Source organism: Notolepis coatsorum (genome assembly GCF_963971535.1).
Source record: "Notolepis coatsorum genome assembly, chromosome: 4".
In the NCBI taxonomy this organism is placed as follows: domain Eukaryota; kingdom Metazoa; phylum Chordata; class Actinopteri; order Aulopiformes; family Paralepididae; genus Notolepis; species Notolepis coatsorum.
The window spans coordinates 166094973-166109294 of NC_140168.1; the positions used below are offsets into that span (position 1 = coordinate 166094973).

Consider the following 14322-nt stretch of genomic DNA (forward strand, 5'->3'; position numbering starts at 1 on the left):
GGGAAGGTCGACTGCACTACCGACCACCAGACGGAGTGTATACAGAACACTCGCCAGACAATATGACCCGTTGGGATGTATTCTACCTTACACCACCAGGGCAAAGATGATTGTAAGAGCGTTATGGGACAAGGACCAGGGCTGGGACGACCCCATACCCGAACACCTTGCATCCACATGGAGAGAGTGGGAGACGGAACTCAGCTCACTCCCAGGTGTTAACATACGCCGCAGCTACTTCCCACCCACAGTGAGGTCGGAGACGTGCCAGATGGACCTGCACGTCTTCAGCGACGCCTCCGAAGTAGCCTACGGTTCGGTGGCCTACTTGCGTGCCCGAGAGGAGGGAGGAGAAATACATACTGCTTTCATCCTGGCTCGCTCAAGAATAGCCCCACGAAAGCAACAATCTATCCCGCGTCTAGAGCTCTGCACAGCCCTAGCAGGAGCGCAACTCGCCACGTTAATCCAACGTGAACTCACCATTCCGGTGCAAAGAACAATCTTGTGGTCAGACTCCACGACAGTACTCACATGGATCCGGTCTGATTCGTGCAGATACAAGGTCTTCGTGGGAGTCAGAGTCACAGAGATTCAAGATTTAACAGAAGTAGCAAGCTGGAGGTATGTGGACACAAAACACAACCCAGCTGACGTCATCACCCGGGGAATGTCCCTGGATGACCTCACCCGTCACAACCTATACAGTGACGGGCCAGAGTTCCTCAAGCTCCCGGAAGAAGAGTGGCCTACACCCACCCCACGGGAAGCGAGTAAAGAGGAGGCCGAAAACAAGAAATCTATGTTCTGTGGATTGAACACACTCGTCTCCACAGACCCCGACATAGACGATTGCCTCACCCTAGAGAGTGCGCAGCTAAAGACATTCCTGTGGCACCACCCAGAGGTTCAGCTCACTACTGACATTACAGCAGCTGACTACGAAGAAGCAGAACTTCTTCTACTACAACGAGCCCAGAGAGACTCGTTCCCCGATGAGCTAGACTGTCTACAGGGAGCAAAGCCCGTCCCATCAGACAGCAGACTGCTCCACCTAGCCCCCGAGAGCGACGCCCATGGTCTCATCAGAGTGGGTGGTCGTCTGCGGAGAGCTCCAGACTTACCGGATGACGTCAAGTACCCGATAGTCTTAAACAGCCGACACAAGGTCACAGAGCTGATCATAAAGAAATACGACGAGGATGTGCATCACGCCGGGGCAGAGAGAGTCTTCGCGGAGATCAGACGTCGTTATTGGATACTGCAAGGGAGAGAAGCAGTGCGGCGCTTCCAGCGAACCTGTCTAGACTGTCGTAAGTGGCGAGCGCAGCCCAGTATACCCCGGATGGCTGACCTACCTCCTTGTCGCCTCCGACTCGGCGACAAGCCTTTTCACTCCACCGGTATGGACTGTTTCGGCCCGCTGTATATAAAGAAAGGAAGAGGAACCGAGAAGCGGTGGGGTATTGTATTCAAATGCATGACCACCCGAGCGATGCATATAGAACTCCTTCCAACCATGAGCACAGACTCATTCCTTATGGCCTTCCGAAGATTCACATCGCGGAAAGGCAAACCGTCTATATTATTGTCTGATCACGGGACAAACTTCAAAGGCGGAGAAAGAGAGCTGAGAGAGAGCTTCCAAGCTATGGGCCCAGCACTTAAGACCCACCTCGCTCCATCCCAGATTGACTTCCAGTTTAATCCCCCGAACGCACCTCACTTCGGTGGAACTTGGGAACAAGAAGTACGTTCAATAAAGACAGCCCTGTATGCCGTGCTTGGGGCCCAGACCGTGGCGGAAGAAGTCCTAATGACAGTCCTCACGGAGATCGAGGGAGTATTGAACTCAAAGCCCCTCGGTTACGTCTCAAGTGATGTAGCAGATGTCGACCCAGTCACCCCCAACACACTCTTGATGGTGCGGCTGGACCCCACGCTACCACAGACAATGTACAGGCCTGAAGAAGCGAACGGCCGAAGAATGTGGAGGTACAGTCAAGTATTGGCTGACAAGTTTTGGAACAGCTTCCTACTCCACTATCTACCGTCTCTACAGACCCGCCAGAAATGGGTGAAAGAGTGAGACAATTTGACAGAAGGAACAGTCGTCATGATTATCGACCAGTCACTACCCCGAGCTATGTGGCCGGCTGGCCGCGTAAGCAAAGTGATCACCGGTGCCGACGGAAAGGTCCGAGCAGCCGAAGTGCTCGTCCAAGGACGGATCTACACCCGACCCGTGGCGAGGCTAATAGAACTGCCAAGGCTCCCCGATACTATCGATGACGACCATGACCCCATGACTTTGTGAACTGCCCGACCCCTCACAACAGACATTGAGTAGTGGACAGTGCGGTTAATCTGTCTCTGCTTAGCTAATTAGGTGGGACTAATTAGGAGGCGGCTGTTACAAAGGATCAGATTAAACCGAATATATATATTTATTGATTGATATATATTGCATAGTATTTGTATATCGTTTGATATCCCTTGTATATTCCTTGTACATATACACGGAATATCCCTTTAGCCTAGTACGGACCATGATGTTTTGTTCTCCTATTGGACAGCGGTCCACAGGCGCCAGGGCCATGCCTCCAGAGTCAGGTTCAAGGCCACCGTCAAGACATGTCTGTACATGCCCGGCCTTGCCCAGGGATACGAGACAGAAATGAGGTTGGCACTAGATTGTTCGCCGTGCATATAAATATGGCGCAGGTGAATACAGAAGTAGAGCTACCCAATAAGTTGAAGCCTCACCCACGATACTCCGTGCGGTGAAGTATGGCCTGTTTGGCCCCAAATAGAGCATTGAGACCGCGTGCGAATTAATAACTGAATTGTCAGAGTTTGGCGCTATACCGTCGAGTGCGACATATTTCTATTAAGTCAGTAATAGTCTATTTGTGTATAGTGTATCGTGCGGCTAAAGTTCTACAGTGACCAGCATCACCAACGCTTCCTCGTACCAGCTAGAGTGCTTATCCAGGCTGGGCTGCTTTCATGGCGCTTTCACCCGAGGAGACCTAGACGAGAACCGTGTGGACATGTACACTGGATTAATCTACCCGACGACTACATAGCCCTTTGCGGCTGGATTATATTTGTTTTGGTCCTGTGATTTATGGAGCGGAGAATCGCCTTACTTATCAATACAGTCAGGGAATTGTACCCCTCAGTTACACTTCCTTTGAAATGTAGTTGAGTAAAAGTACAAGTAAGTTCCCTAAAATGAAAATACTCACCTAAAATACAAGTAGCTTGAAAGTGTGCTTATAAGTACAGTACTTGAGTAAAAGTACTTAGTTACTTTCCACCACTGCAATTTACACCCTCAATGTAGCATGGAGGTAAAATGTGTGTGTAGGAAAGCATGCATATTGCAGATTTGCACTTGTTTTGATGATAATGTTGGTCTTTTATGTTGCTCATGATGATTGCCCATTTCTATTTTCCAGATAAGAAACAATGTATCTTTGAAGAGCTGCCACCATACCTGTTATTCTACCTAAAGATATCTACCTTACTGTACAATCTTATGCCATGGAACAGATAGCAGCCACATTTTTATATTTTTTTATCCACTTTTTCTCCTACTTTTCTATTTTTCTCCCATCCAAATTTCGCTGTGCCAATTCTCCCCTCCCCTGTCTTGAATGTTGCTCGCATATGCACTGGCCGGTTGTAGGGAGGATAGAAGCCTTGCATCACGTGTCCCCTCCGATACACGAGGAGGCAGCCTGTCACATCTTTTCACCTGCTAGCGCGGACTCTCATTGGCGAGGTGTAACGTGTGGGAGGCTCACACTACCCCCGCCATTTCCTGTCTCTGCTGTGCAGGCGTCCCCCAACCGACCTGTAGGAGTCACTGTCCACAACGTCCAGATTACCACCCTTCGACTTCCACTCGCTAACTCTGCCAATTGAGTTAGTATGACGGCCAGCCCAAGCCGGAGGCAACGCCGACAGCCGGATTCGAACCCGGTGTCTCTTGCGTTGGTGACAAGCACAATGTCCACTGCGCCACCCATAGCAGCCACATTTTGTGTTTTATGAATCATCATGCTTTGGATGTTGGGAAATTTGACAACTGCAGTGTGAGATACCATAGTTAGTAATACTAAAAATTATTATGATAATTGATACAGTAGTAGTAGTGCACACGGTTGCATAACACGTAATGAATAATGTGAGATAGGCCAGTAAGGTAAAAATATATAAACAACACATTATCAATAATTTGCGTGCCTATTGGAGGATTCAGCTGTCCGTCACACGAAAGCTTACAGACTCGTTGATGACCAGCCATAGGTCGGTGGGAATAGCGGGGGGGGGGGGGGGGGGGGGGGGGGGTTAAAGCTGGGAACGAGGTTAGGGGGGAGTGGAGGAGAAAGGGGCGGTGACCACTGCAGTACGCCACCGTTACCGTCTCTCCTCTGAGATACCGACACTTGGCTCACTTTCAACCGGAGCGTATGCATTTTTAGAACCGTTTTTATTAACTGTTCAATTGAGGATTTATTTCCCATAAAGGCTCGAAAGGAGAGAGACATGGCGGCGCCGAAGCGGCAAGACACCAAGAAATTGTTCGAGAATTTCTCGGGCGCCGAGAAATCCATCGCTGTTCTGACAAGTGGAGGAGATGCCCAAGGTACCAGTACAGCCAGGCCAGAGAGTAACAAGTGCCTTTAAGTGGAGCAGGAGAGACCAGACCAGTGGGCTACTAGGCTACAGAGAGATCAAAAGAACAAATGGTCGAGTTAATTGCCAGTGTTGCATGTAGTTCTCAAGAGCTCTGTATTTGACTGAGGTCATTTTCTGTAGGCTAATCGACAGTTATGCAACCAACATAATGCGTCTCTATTCACATGCATTATCATAAAGTTCCCCTCTCCCACACATAGGTATACCACGAACGTATATTGTTGGAACAATTCATGTATATTATTAATGCATTGTTTTTTAGCCACGTTTGGAAAGGTGCTTTTGGAAGTGAGATGGTTAACCATATCAACAAGTGATGTCGTTCATGATTATTGAACGACTCAAGCGATACATCTTTTTAATCTTGCAGCCTGCATTGCGGAATTATTATTTCCAACGACTAACTCGATTTCACACACACACACACACACACACACACACACACACACACACACACACACACACACACACACACACACACAGACACACAGACAGACAGACAGACAGACAGACAGACAGACAGACAGACAGACAGACAGACAGACAGACGCGCGCATCGCATCATATCAATATCATATTGACATTATGCCACCTAGATTTGTAGACATTTGTGGAACAACAATGCATACAAAATATAGCCTAATTCACAGATCAGATCTCCAAAACATTAGCGAATAGCCTTGTCTGGGACTATATGAACGTCTGTACAAATAGCATTGTTGTCAAATAGATTTCCCGGCCCATTTATTGTCGGTCGCCTCCGGTTTGAGCGTCGGCTAGGAGCACGTGACTTGCAGCACGGAGGATTCCGTTATAGGGCAGACGCGCGAGTCGTGAGTGAGTGAGTGGGGGATGTGTGCAGCCTACGTGAGGTCCAGCAAGTACAACAGCAGAGTCCAGCCTCCCAACATTTCAGAGCGCGTCGTTTCAGAGCGCTTCAGTGCCGACGCGCTTCTTATTCCTTCCAAAATGACGTGTCTGTCAAACGTATCAAAACGTACACGGACCCTGGCGGCTGGCACTAGTGCAAGGCTGACATGAACATTTCCCGCAGATGTCCATTATTTGAAACCTTACTTGTTGGTTATTACATAACAACATATGGCTGTGTCATTGCATTGTAGATGTGAAGTAGGCTTATGTAGAAGCTGAAGGAGGCAATTTCCACCCTACGCTGTAAAGCGCTTTGAGTCTGATAAAAGTGCTATATAAAATGTAATGAATTATTATTATTATTAGACTTATAGGCGAGACGCAATATCAGAAACAACAAACTATAGCCTATACTGCACGATTTGGCATTTCATGCAAAGAAAGGCATGTCATGCATGCCAGCTCTTATGATGTAAATATAACGTTGGTAGGTGATTTACTAAGCCATGCCACGTCACATGGTATAGTGTAGTATATGCTACTGAGATGATGCATAAGTCATGCATTATGAATGTGTTCTTTCCCTTCCATTCATAACAGCAGTAAGTCATTGAGACAAGATATTATTATTATGATAGGCCTACTACAAGGCCTCAATTATTTTTAGTCCAGTGGTTCCCAAAGTAGGTTCTGGGGACAACCAGGTCCTTGTTACTCAGCTGATAAGAGTTGTGCCCTTCCTGATGACTTGTTGTACAGAACTTGTAAGTCGCTTTGGATAAAAGCGTCAGCTAAATGACTAAATGTATCATGAATGATTGGTGGCCACTGCTAGGACTACAGCAACCGGGCCTTTGGCCAACGCCTTTGTTATGAAACAGTTGCATCCAGGAGAACACACACACACAACCAGGGATCCTTCGGGGGATTTCAGGGGGTCCTCAGTGCTATAATAAGTACTGTAGTCGTTTAATTTAATACCAAATCATTTTATTAATACCAAATCATATGTACCAAATCATATTATTGAACAACATCAATTGGGGTCCCTGGGACAAAATGGGGGACTGTGCCCAGATGCCTATAGTATCGATTGAATGGTCCTTGACGTGAAACAGTGGACCATGTAAATGACCCAGGGTCCTTTGTAATCTGTAACCTGACCCTATCATGAATGATTGGTGGCCACTGCTAGGACTAGAGCAACCGGGCCTTTGGCCAACGCCTATGTTATGAAACAGTTGCATCCAGGAGCACACACACACACACACACACACACACACACACACACACACACACACACACACACAAACATTGATACCAACTCATTCTGCGCCAATCACGGAAAAAGTCAGGTTAACTCGCCAACCGTTCAGCACCAATCACGAGAAAAGTCAGGTTTTTATTGTTATTTCTTTTATTAGCTATATCCATTCATTTTTCATCCATCCAGCCTGTTGTTATCATTGGGAATGGGTCTGAGCTCGCAAAAGGGCAAATACCGGCGCCTATGCCTTCCAGTCGGTATTGCACTCTATTAGAAATGGTGTAGTTTCTTTTCAGGGCCGATCTGAGCCGTGCGGACGGGGTTTAAATACTCCGGCAGGACTAGCCTTTACAACATTACATCTGCTATGCTGCCCCCCCCCCCCCCCCCCTTCATATGCAATGCCGGGCAATGTGGGACGGACCTCCACGAGCAGCATTTGGAATGGCGATCAGATAATTGGATTATTTATTTTGCATTACATCAGATACCAGGTAAGGACTCTATATATAAAATCTTGCGTTGATCTGATATTTCTTTCTACCGCGATCGCGGCTGTCTGTGTGTGTGTGTGTGTGTGGCTGTTTACCGTTGAGTGCAGGAGGTGGCGGTGCGAGCGCCGCGCTATGAGGACCATTTCATTCCTGCATGAGGAAGGATAATAATAATAATAATCTAGCATTGATTTCAGGAAGATTCGATAATCAGGCGAAAAATGACAACGTGTTTAGTGTATTCCACTAAAGGGCTATTATCGCGTCTTTTCCTGGGATTACTAAGAATCACCAAAACTATACTCGTATTCAAAACGGTTTAAAACGGAAATGTACGGATGAAAAAACAATCTATTTTGTACATGTTGACTGGAAGCAACTCACTGACAATCGACGGGTGTATTAGACCCATAGCTATAATATAAGATATATTTTAAGCACTCGCAAATCTCGCAGTCCCCCCATTGATTAAAGGGATGGCGTACTAGCGTCCTCTGGCGCATTAAGCGATGGTGCAGAATGAGTTAATATACTTGTGAGGACATTGCATCGACTCTTATTCATTCCTTTAACCCTAATCTCAACCTAACATTAGAGTAATCCTAATGTTAGGGTTAGATTAGAGTAATTAGTCTAACCCTAACCATAACTTTAAAGGAACACGCCAACATTTTAGGAAATTAGCTTACCGTCTTCTCCAGAGAGAGACAATAAGATAGATACCAGTTTCCTCTCTGGCTGCACGTTAGCCTAGCTTAGCACAATGAATGGAAGCGGACAGTGCCGGTTAGCCTAGGCATTGTCCAACTAACACCTCTCCCGAAGGCTAACCGGCACTGTCCGCTCCCATTCATGTAAAATGTCAAGATACAGTATTTCATGAAAACAAGCTACAGTATATGCAGATCATATGACCGCTGGCCATCATCCGATTCAATCTTCCAGTGACTAACTTTGAAGTATTCATCCTCATTAAACAACAATTCAAGCCCATTTCACACGCACACACAGAGCTCCTCGTTCCCTCCAATGAGCACGGCTCCGGGTCTCCTAGCAACGCGTGTAGCCTAAACGAGAGAGAGAGAGAGAGAGAGAGAGAGAGACGTTGATACTGGGATGGACAGTACAGTTGTGGTACCTTTTGAACAAATCTTGAAAGTAATTTTTTTGGGTTTGAAAATCACACCAGTGTGACCTAAAGAAAATTAATTGACACCTCGCAGTAAAAAGGTGCAACATATGAATGTTGTCATTGTCTGTTTCAGTGAAGCTAAGCCATACCTGAGAGAAATCACAGCAAAAGGGGTGATTTATGGTCATTATGCATGAGGCAAAATGAGGCACAGAAATTCAATAAGTAATAATAATAATAAATTATATATATATATTTTTTTATTATTGATCTTTTTCCCCCTCCATTTTCCTCCGATTTTCTCCCATCCCAATGTTAGTCGTATGCCAATTCCCAATCCCTTCCTGGTCGCTGCGCACTTACCCCCCACAGTCAGATCATCTGGGAGAGTGGAGGCTATCACGTGCTTCCTCTGACACACGTCCAGCCAATCAACCGCTTCTTTTCACCTGGCAGCGCGGATCCTCCCTGAGAGGGCGTAGCGTGTGGAAGGATCACACTATCCCACTCAGGTCCTATCCGCGCTTAGCAGGCGCCCCGACCGAACTGTAGGAGTCGCTGTTTACAACGACCCGGACCCACCCCGCCAGCTTCTCCCACCCTCTAATACAGCCAATTGTATTAGTGTGAACGGCCAGCCAAGCTGGTGACAACCCCGGAGCGAATCCAGCTCACAGCTTCGGGGTTGGTGACGAACGCAATCTCCGCTACGCCACCTAACCGCAATAAATTATATTTGTAACGCACTTTATATTTGTAACAATCTCAAAGTGCTACATGAAAGGAGATAAAAATGTTAAAAAAATATTATGAATAAAACAACCAATGAAATGAATGAAACATTCAGATACAAAATAAATAATTAAAACACACAAGGTCAGTTGGTCCATTTAGGCAAATGCCTTGTTAAAAATAAATGTTTTGAAAGCCTCAACGGACTGTGGTGCTCTCAGATGGTCAGGGAGGGCATTCCACAGCCGAGGAGCAGCTGAGCAGACGGCCCGGTCGCCCAATAACTGAATCAGTCTGGGTAATACCGAGCGTGTTGGCACCCAGAGAGAGGCTCTCGAAGCGTGACATTGCATCCCAGGCAACGCGAGGTCCCTCCCACATTGTATGGAAAGGGCCAATGAATGGGCTGCATTGTTTTGTGTGTGATGTGGGAGGACACTTCTTGGCCCAGTATGGTAGAGAGTGAGACACTGAGACAGCCATGTTGGCACCGAGGGGGCAGCTTGTGTATACAGCACTGTGCTCCAGGCTGCTCTCCCACTACGGTAGAGAGAGTGAGACAGCCATGTTGGCACCGGGGGGGGCAGCTTGTGTATACAGCTCCAGGCTGCTCTCGGGCACGATTGGAAAGAATGGGTATAGAGATTCATACTGGCTTGTGTTTGTTTCACTTTCATTTGAATCAATAATTATCCAGGAAGTACATTTTCTTCCAAATTTGATTGAGAATGAATGCCTCATTATTAACTGGTCTGAACCAGAATTTAAACCTCAATGGATCGGAGAGCTCACATAATAACATCTGACGGGGCCACAAAGTCTACAGAGCAGTCCTGGGCCCTCATTTATAATTTTTTCTTAGAAAGTATTCTATTTTCATACGTAAGCACAGAATTTAGAATGTGTGCATGCACAAAAAAAATGGGATTTATCAACCGTGCGTACACAGGTCATACGCTCCTACGTGTTGATAAATACCTCTTTGTTCTACCTTCAATGCTTGTGCATGATTATCCATATATGGTCATGAAACACCCCCCCATCGGATGTGAAATAATGGACTGACCCGAGCGGAACTCTGAGAAACTTCACGAGAGATTGTTCACTGAGGCGCTGTCGAACCAAGAAGACACAACCGGTGTTATGGGATAAATAAAAGGCTGACTTGTACACGGTGATGTCAGATATCAACGGCTCCCTAAGACCATTGCTGCAATTCTGCCTGGACAGCTCAAAATACTAATAAAGACCGTTCGTTGACCACTGTTTGGCGTTGGTGTGTCATTATAACCGTGCTGTAATATGAATGCCTTTATTAGTTGTGTTCGATTGGCTATAATATGATTTTTAGAAGCATCTATTTTGAATGAATGAAAACTTTATTTAACAGATTGCAGAATGGGTACAATACAGTACGGCTCAATACACACAATTGTTAAGGGGATGCAGACCAGAGAAAGACGTTTGTCTTGTTTACATCAGGGTCCCCCCCTGTTGTTGTCGGTATTAGCCTAATACCGACAACAAAATAGATGCCTCTAAAAATCATATACTATTAGGTAGCCTATATGAATTACATATAATAGCAGCCATAGCCTACATTATGCAACAGTAACTTGCGCATATATAATAGCACAATGCACAGCCTGCGAAACCTGCAGTAAACTAACTTGATCATTAATCTAGCTGTTGTATCTTTACGCTTATGAAAACATTAAATAATAAATAAATAATAATATTATTAATTATAATATAAAAAAGAAAATTTGTTTATCTTATGTTGTGGGACTTGTACAGCACTTTGGTAAACTTTGTTGTTTTTAAATGTGCTCTATAAATAAAGTGGATTGAATTAATTAAGTAGCCCCTTTCGTGACTGTGACGCAGCCAACAAGGTTTCACTCGGCTGCGCTGCCTGGGTGCAGTGGGGCTGCTCTCACAGCCAACGACATGACATTACATAATTATGTTGCAACCTTCGTCTATCAAGCAAATTATATTATATTTAATTTATCATTTATAATTATATCAGACAATGCACCTACAAAAGCAGATGATTACAATTAAATTAGCCAACTTGGTAACACATTAGTCATAGCAGCATAGGCATAGCCTTATTAATGTTTTGTGTGGTGTCGCCGTCGTGTACAACGATACTTACATTTTTTAGGTGATTTGACAAAGTTGTTGTAGAGGCATTGTCTTTGCATATTTTAAAGTGTAACCACACGTCTGATGACTTCTTCGTCGACATGTCTGCTGCACATGTCCTTGTTGTTTTCAACACAGATAATCTCCACATGCTTGTTGTAGAGAGGTGGAGTCGAGGCGCCGCTTACTTTCGTTTCATTGGAATGGAGGCGCAAGATTTTGGAGGCAAAACAAAATAAAATAAAAATAAAATAAAAAATAATTTTAAACTTTGATTTTTTTTAATGTTCGAAGCTCGTGCCATCGAACGAAGCTTCAAAGCTTCGAAGTATTTAAGACAGCCCTAGAATACCGGGGCCAGTTGGTTAGCACAGACTTTTAGAATGCAACCGGGGATGCCGTCCGGTCCTGCTGCCTTCCTGGTATTCATTTTCTTAAAGGTCCTCCTCACCTCATGTTCTGTTATCCTGAACACTGAGTCTCCATCGGCAGTGGCTCTACTCTCCATTGCAGTGGCCTGTAGGCTGATGTTGTTATTTACAGCCTCAAACCGTGCATAGAAGGTATTGAGTGACTTCCGGTATGAGAGCGGAAGGGTAACACGCATGCGGTGAGGCTCCTGGTCAAAAGAGTGAAAAACGGAGAAATAAAGACCCGAAAAGTGACGAAAAGTGATAAAAAATGAAGATGCAAACGAGAAGGAAGGAGGAGAAAACAATTATGAAGGAAAGAGAAATGGAGGACTCACAGGAAGAGGAGAGTTCGATGGAGCAGAACCCCCGAGGCGAGACCGAGAAGGGGCAGGCGGAGGAAGGGGGAGTTTCGGCTGAGACGGACAAGGGAATGCCAGGATGGGCCGTGCTCATGCAGGCCGGGATATTGGCGACCATAAAATTGAACTCGGACACGATGCAGGCAACCATAAAACTGAACTCGGACACGATAAGAAATTATATTGGGAAGTTACGGGAGGAATTGAGGAAGGAACAGGAGGACTAAGTGAATACAGAACTCAAAAGGGTGGATGAGAAGATGGCGGAACAGGACAGAAACGTAACAGAGGTACAGAATAGAACGGCGCAAACGGAGGAATGGAACACAGAGATACACGAGGTGTTAACGTGTGCGATTCAAAAACAAGAACAGATGGAGACAAAGATATCGGACATGGAGGGGAGGTCACGGAGAAATAACATCAGAATATGGGGATTGAAAGAAGGAGTCGAAGGGGAATCGGTGACCCAATATGTGGAAAAGCTTATCAAGGAACAACTGGAGGAGACGGGACTGGAAAAAATGGAGATACAGAGGGCCCACAGGGCGTTGGCTCCGAGACCGAAACCGGACAGACCTCCGTGGGCGGTGATTATTAACTTTCTGAGATTTGAGATTAAGGAATTGATACTCAGAACCGCGTGGACCAAGAAGATAGAAATCGAGGGGAAAAGACTGTCGTTTGATCACGATTACTCGACAGCGGTAGCAATAACACGCAGGTCCTACGCGGGACTGAAGGGAATTCTGAAAGAAAACAGAATGAAATTCCAATCACCCATGACCTCGCTAAGGATTCACTGGAAGGAAGGGACGGTGACGTACGCGACGGCGCGGGAGGCGGCGGAGGAGATGAGGCGACGGGGGATGCAGATGGCGGAGGACGGAGAAGGAAGGGGACAGGAGGGCCAGACGCTGAGCCTGCAGCAGAGATTGGAGAAAGCATGCAGATGGACCAGAGTAGGAGATCGAAACCCGGGAGAGGAGGGAGGAGAGAGGAGAAGGCCGAGGTGAGACGTGACAGACCGAAGGCGGAGACGGACGAGGAGGCCAGAGACGGAGAAGGAGGGGAGAGGAGGCGGGAGGAGACGAACGGATGAGTACACGCACAAGAGATTGAAAAAACTATCCAAATAGAGACAAAATATAGAAACTGAAATAACATATACATAAACACACATTCCCAGGTAGAGGCAGGATATAGGAACGAACATAACGTATACATGGACACATAATACACATGCTGATGGAGGAAATAAATGGAAATATAATTAGGTATGATAGATGGAACACAGAACATATTGAAACAAATACATAGACACACGCTGCGAGTAACACAGTTGGAAGGGATTAAGGGGATGAATGGACATCACATAGAAAATAGAGGGGAGGAAAATAAAGTAAGAAGGGGTACACAGAAGACACCACACACGGGTTTGGGAGGAAGGAGGGACATTGGAACATATGAGCCACATTGAGAGGGACCTAGGAAATGGGGGTCTTTGATCAGAATGAAGGACAGAGCGCTTTTTACCAGGAGCTCGACAGCAATAAAAACAGTAAGAAGGCTGGACAAATATGACGAGCGGTTGGGGGTAAAGCTTTCAAACCCCCAAGCCGTCAGGAGGAGGCCTCTCACTAGGAGAGCAACTACTCCTCACCCACCAGCAGGGGACAGGGGGGGACACAGGGACCCCCCGAACGCCTTGGGAGCACTTTATGTAAAGTTTATGTTTTTTATTTATGTTAATCATTATATGTATTCAGTGAAGGAGAGCGGAGGCTACAACCGGAGGGGGGAATGAATGTGACATTGGGGGGGACTGACAGACAAAAGAAGAAGAAAGATGACAATGGTTAAAGGTATAAAAATGATGTCGTTAAACGTTAATGGAATGAATAATGCGATAAAGATGGGCAAAGTGATGTTGAAATGTAAAAAAAGTGAGATGGAAGTGATTTTTCTGCAGGAGACACATTTGGTAGCACATGATCATGAGAAACTGAAGAGATTTGGATATGAAAATGCATACTATAGTTCCTTTAAACAGAACCTGAGGAGAGGAGTAATCACGTTAATCAAAAACACAGTCAAATTTGAATTGATCAAGGAAGTAAGAGACAAGGAGGGAAGGTTTGTTCTGGTGAAGGGAAAAATGGAGGGTCAAATGATTACGTTAGTGAATGTT

At 45.8% G+C, this 14322-nt stretch overlaps 1 protein-coding gene across 5 annotated transcripts in view; it reads left to right on the plus strand.

Moving 5' to 3' along the window:
* Positions 1 to 4438: 4438 nt before the first annotated feature.
* The window catches only part of LOC311227043 (ATP-dependent 6-phosphofructokinase, platelet type-like), a 234266-nt gene continuing 224382 nt past the window's right edge, over positions 4439 to 14322 (plus strand). For all 5 annotated transcript variants that reach the window (XM_084312556.1, XM_084312558.1, XM_084312555.1 and 2 more), the window contains exon 1: positions 4439 to 4657. In XM_084312556.1, the coding sequence (XP_084168682.1) occupies positions 4558 to 4657 (100 nt within the window). In that variant the 5' untranslated portion in view covers positions 4439 to 4557. The remainder of the gene's footprint in view (positions 4658 to 14322) is intronic.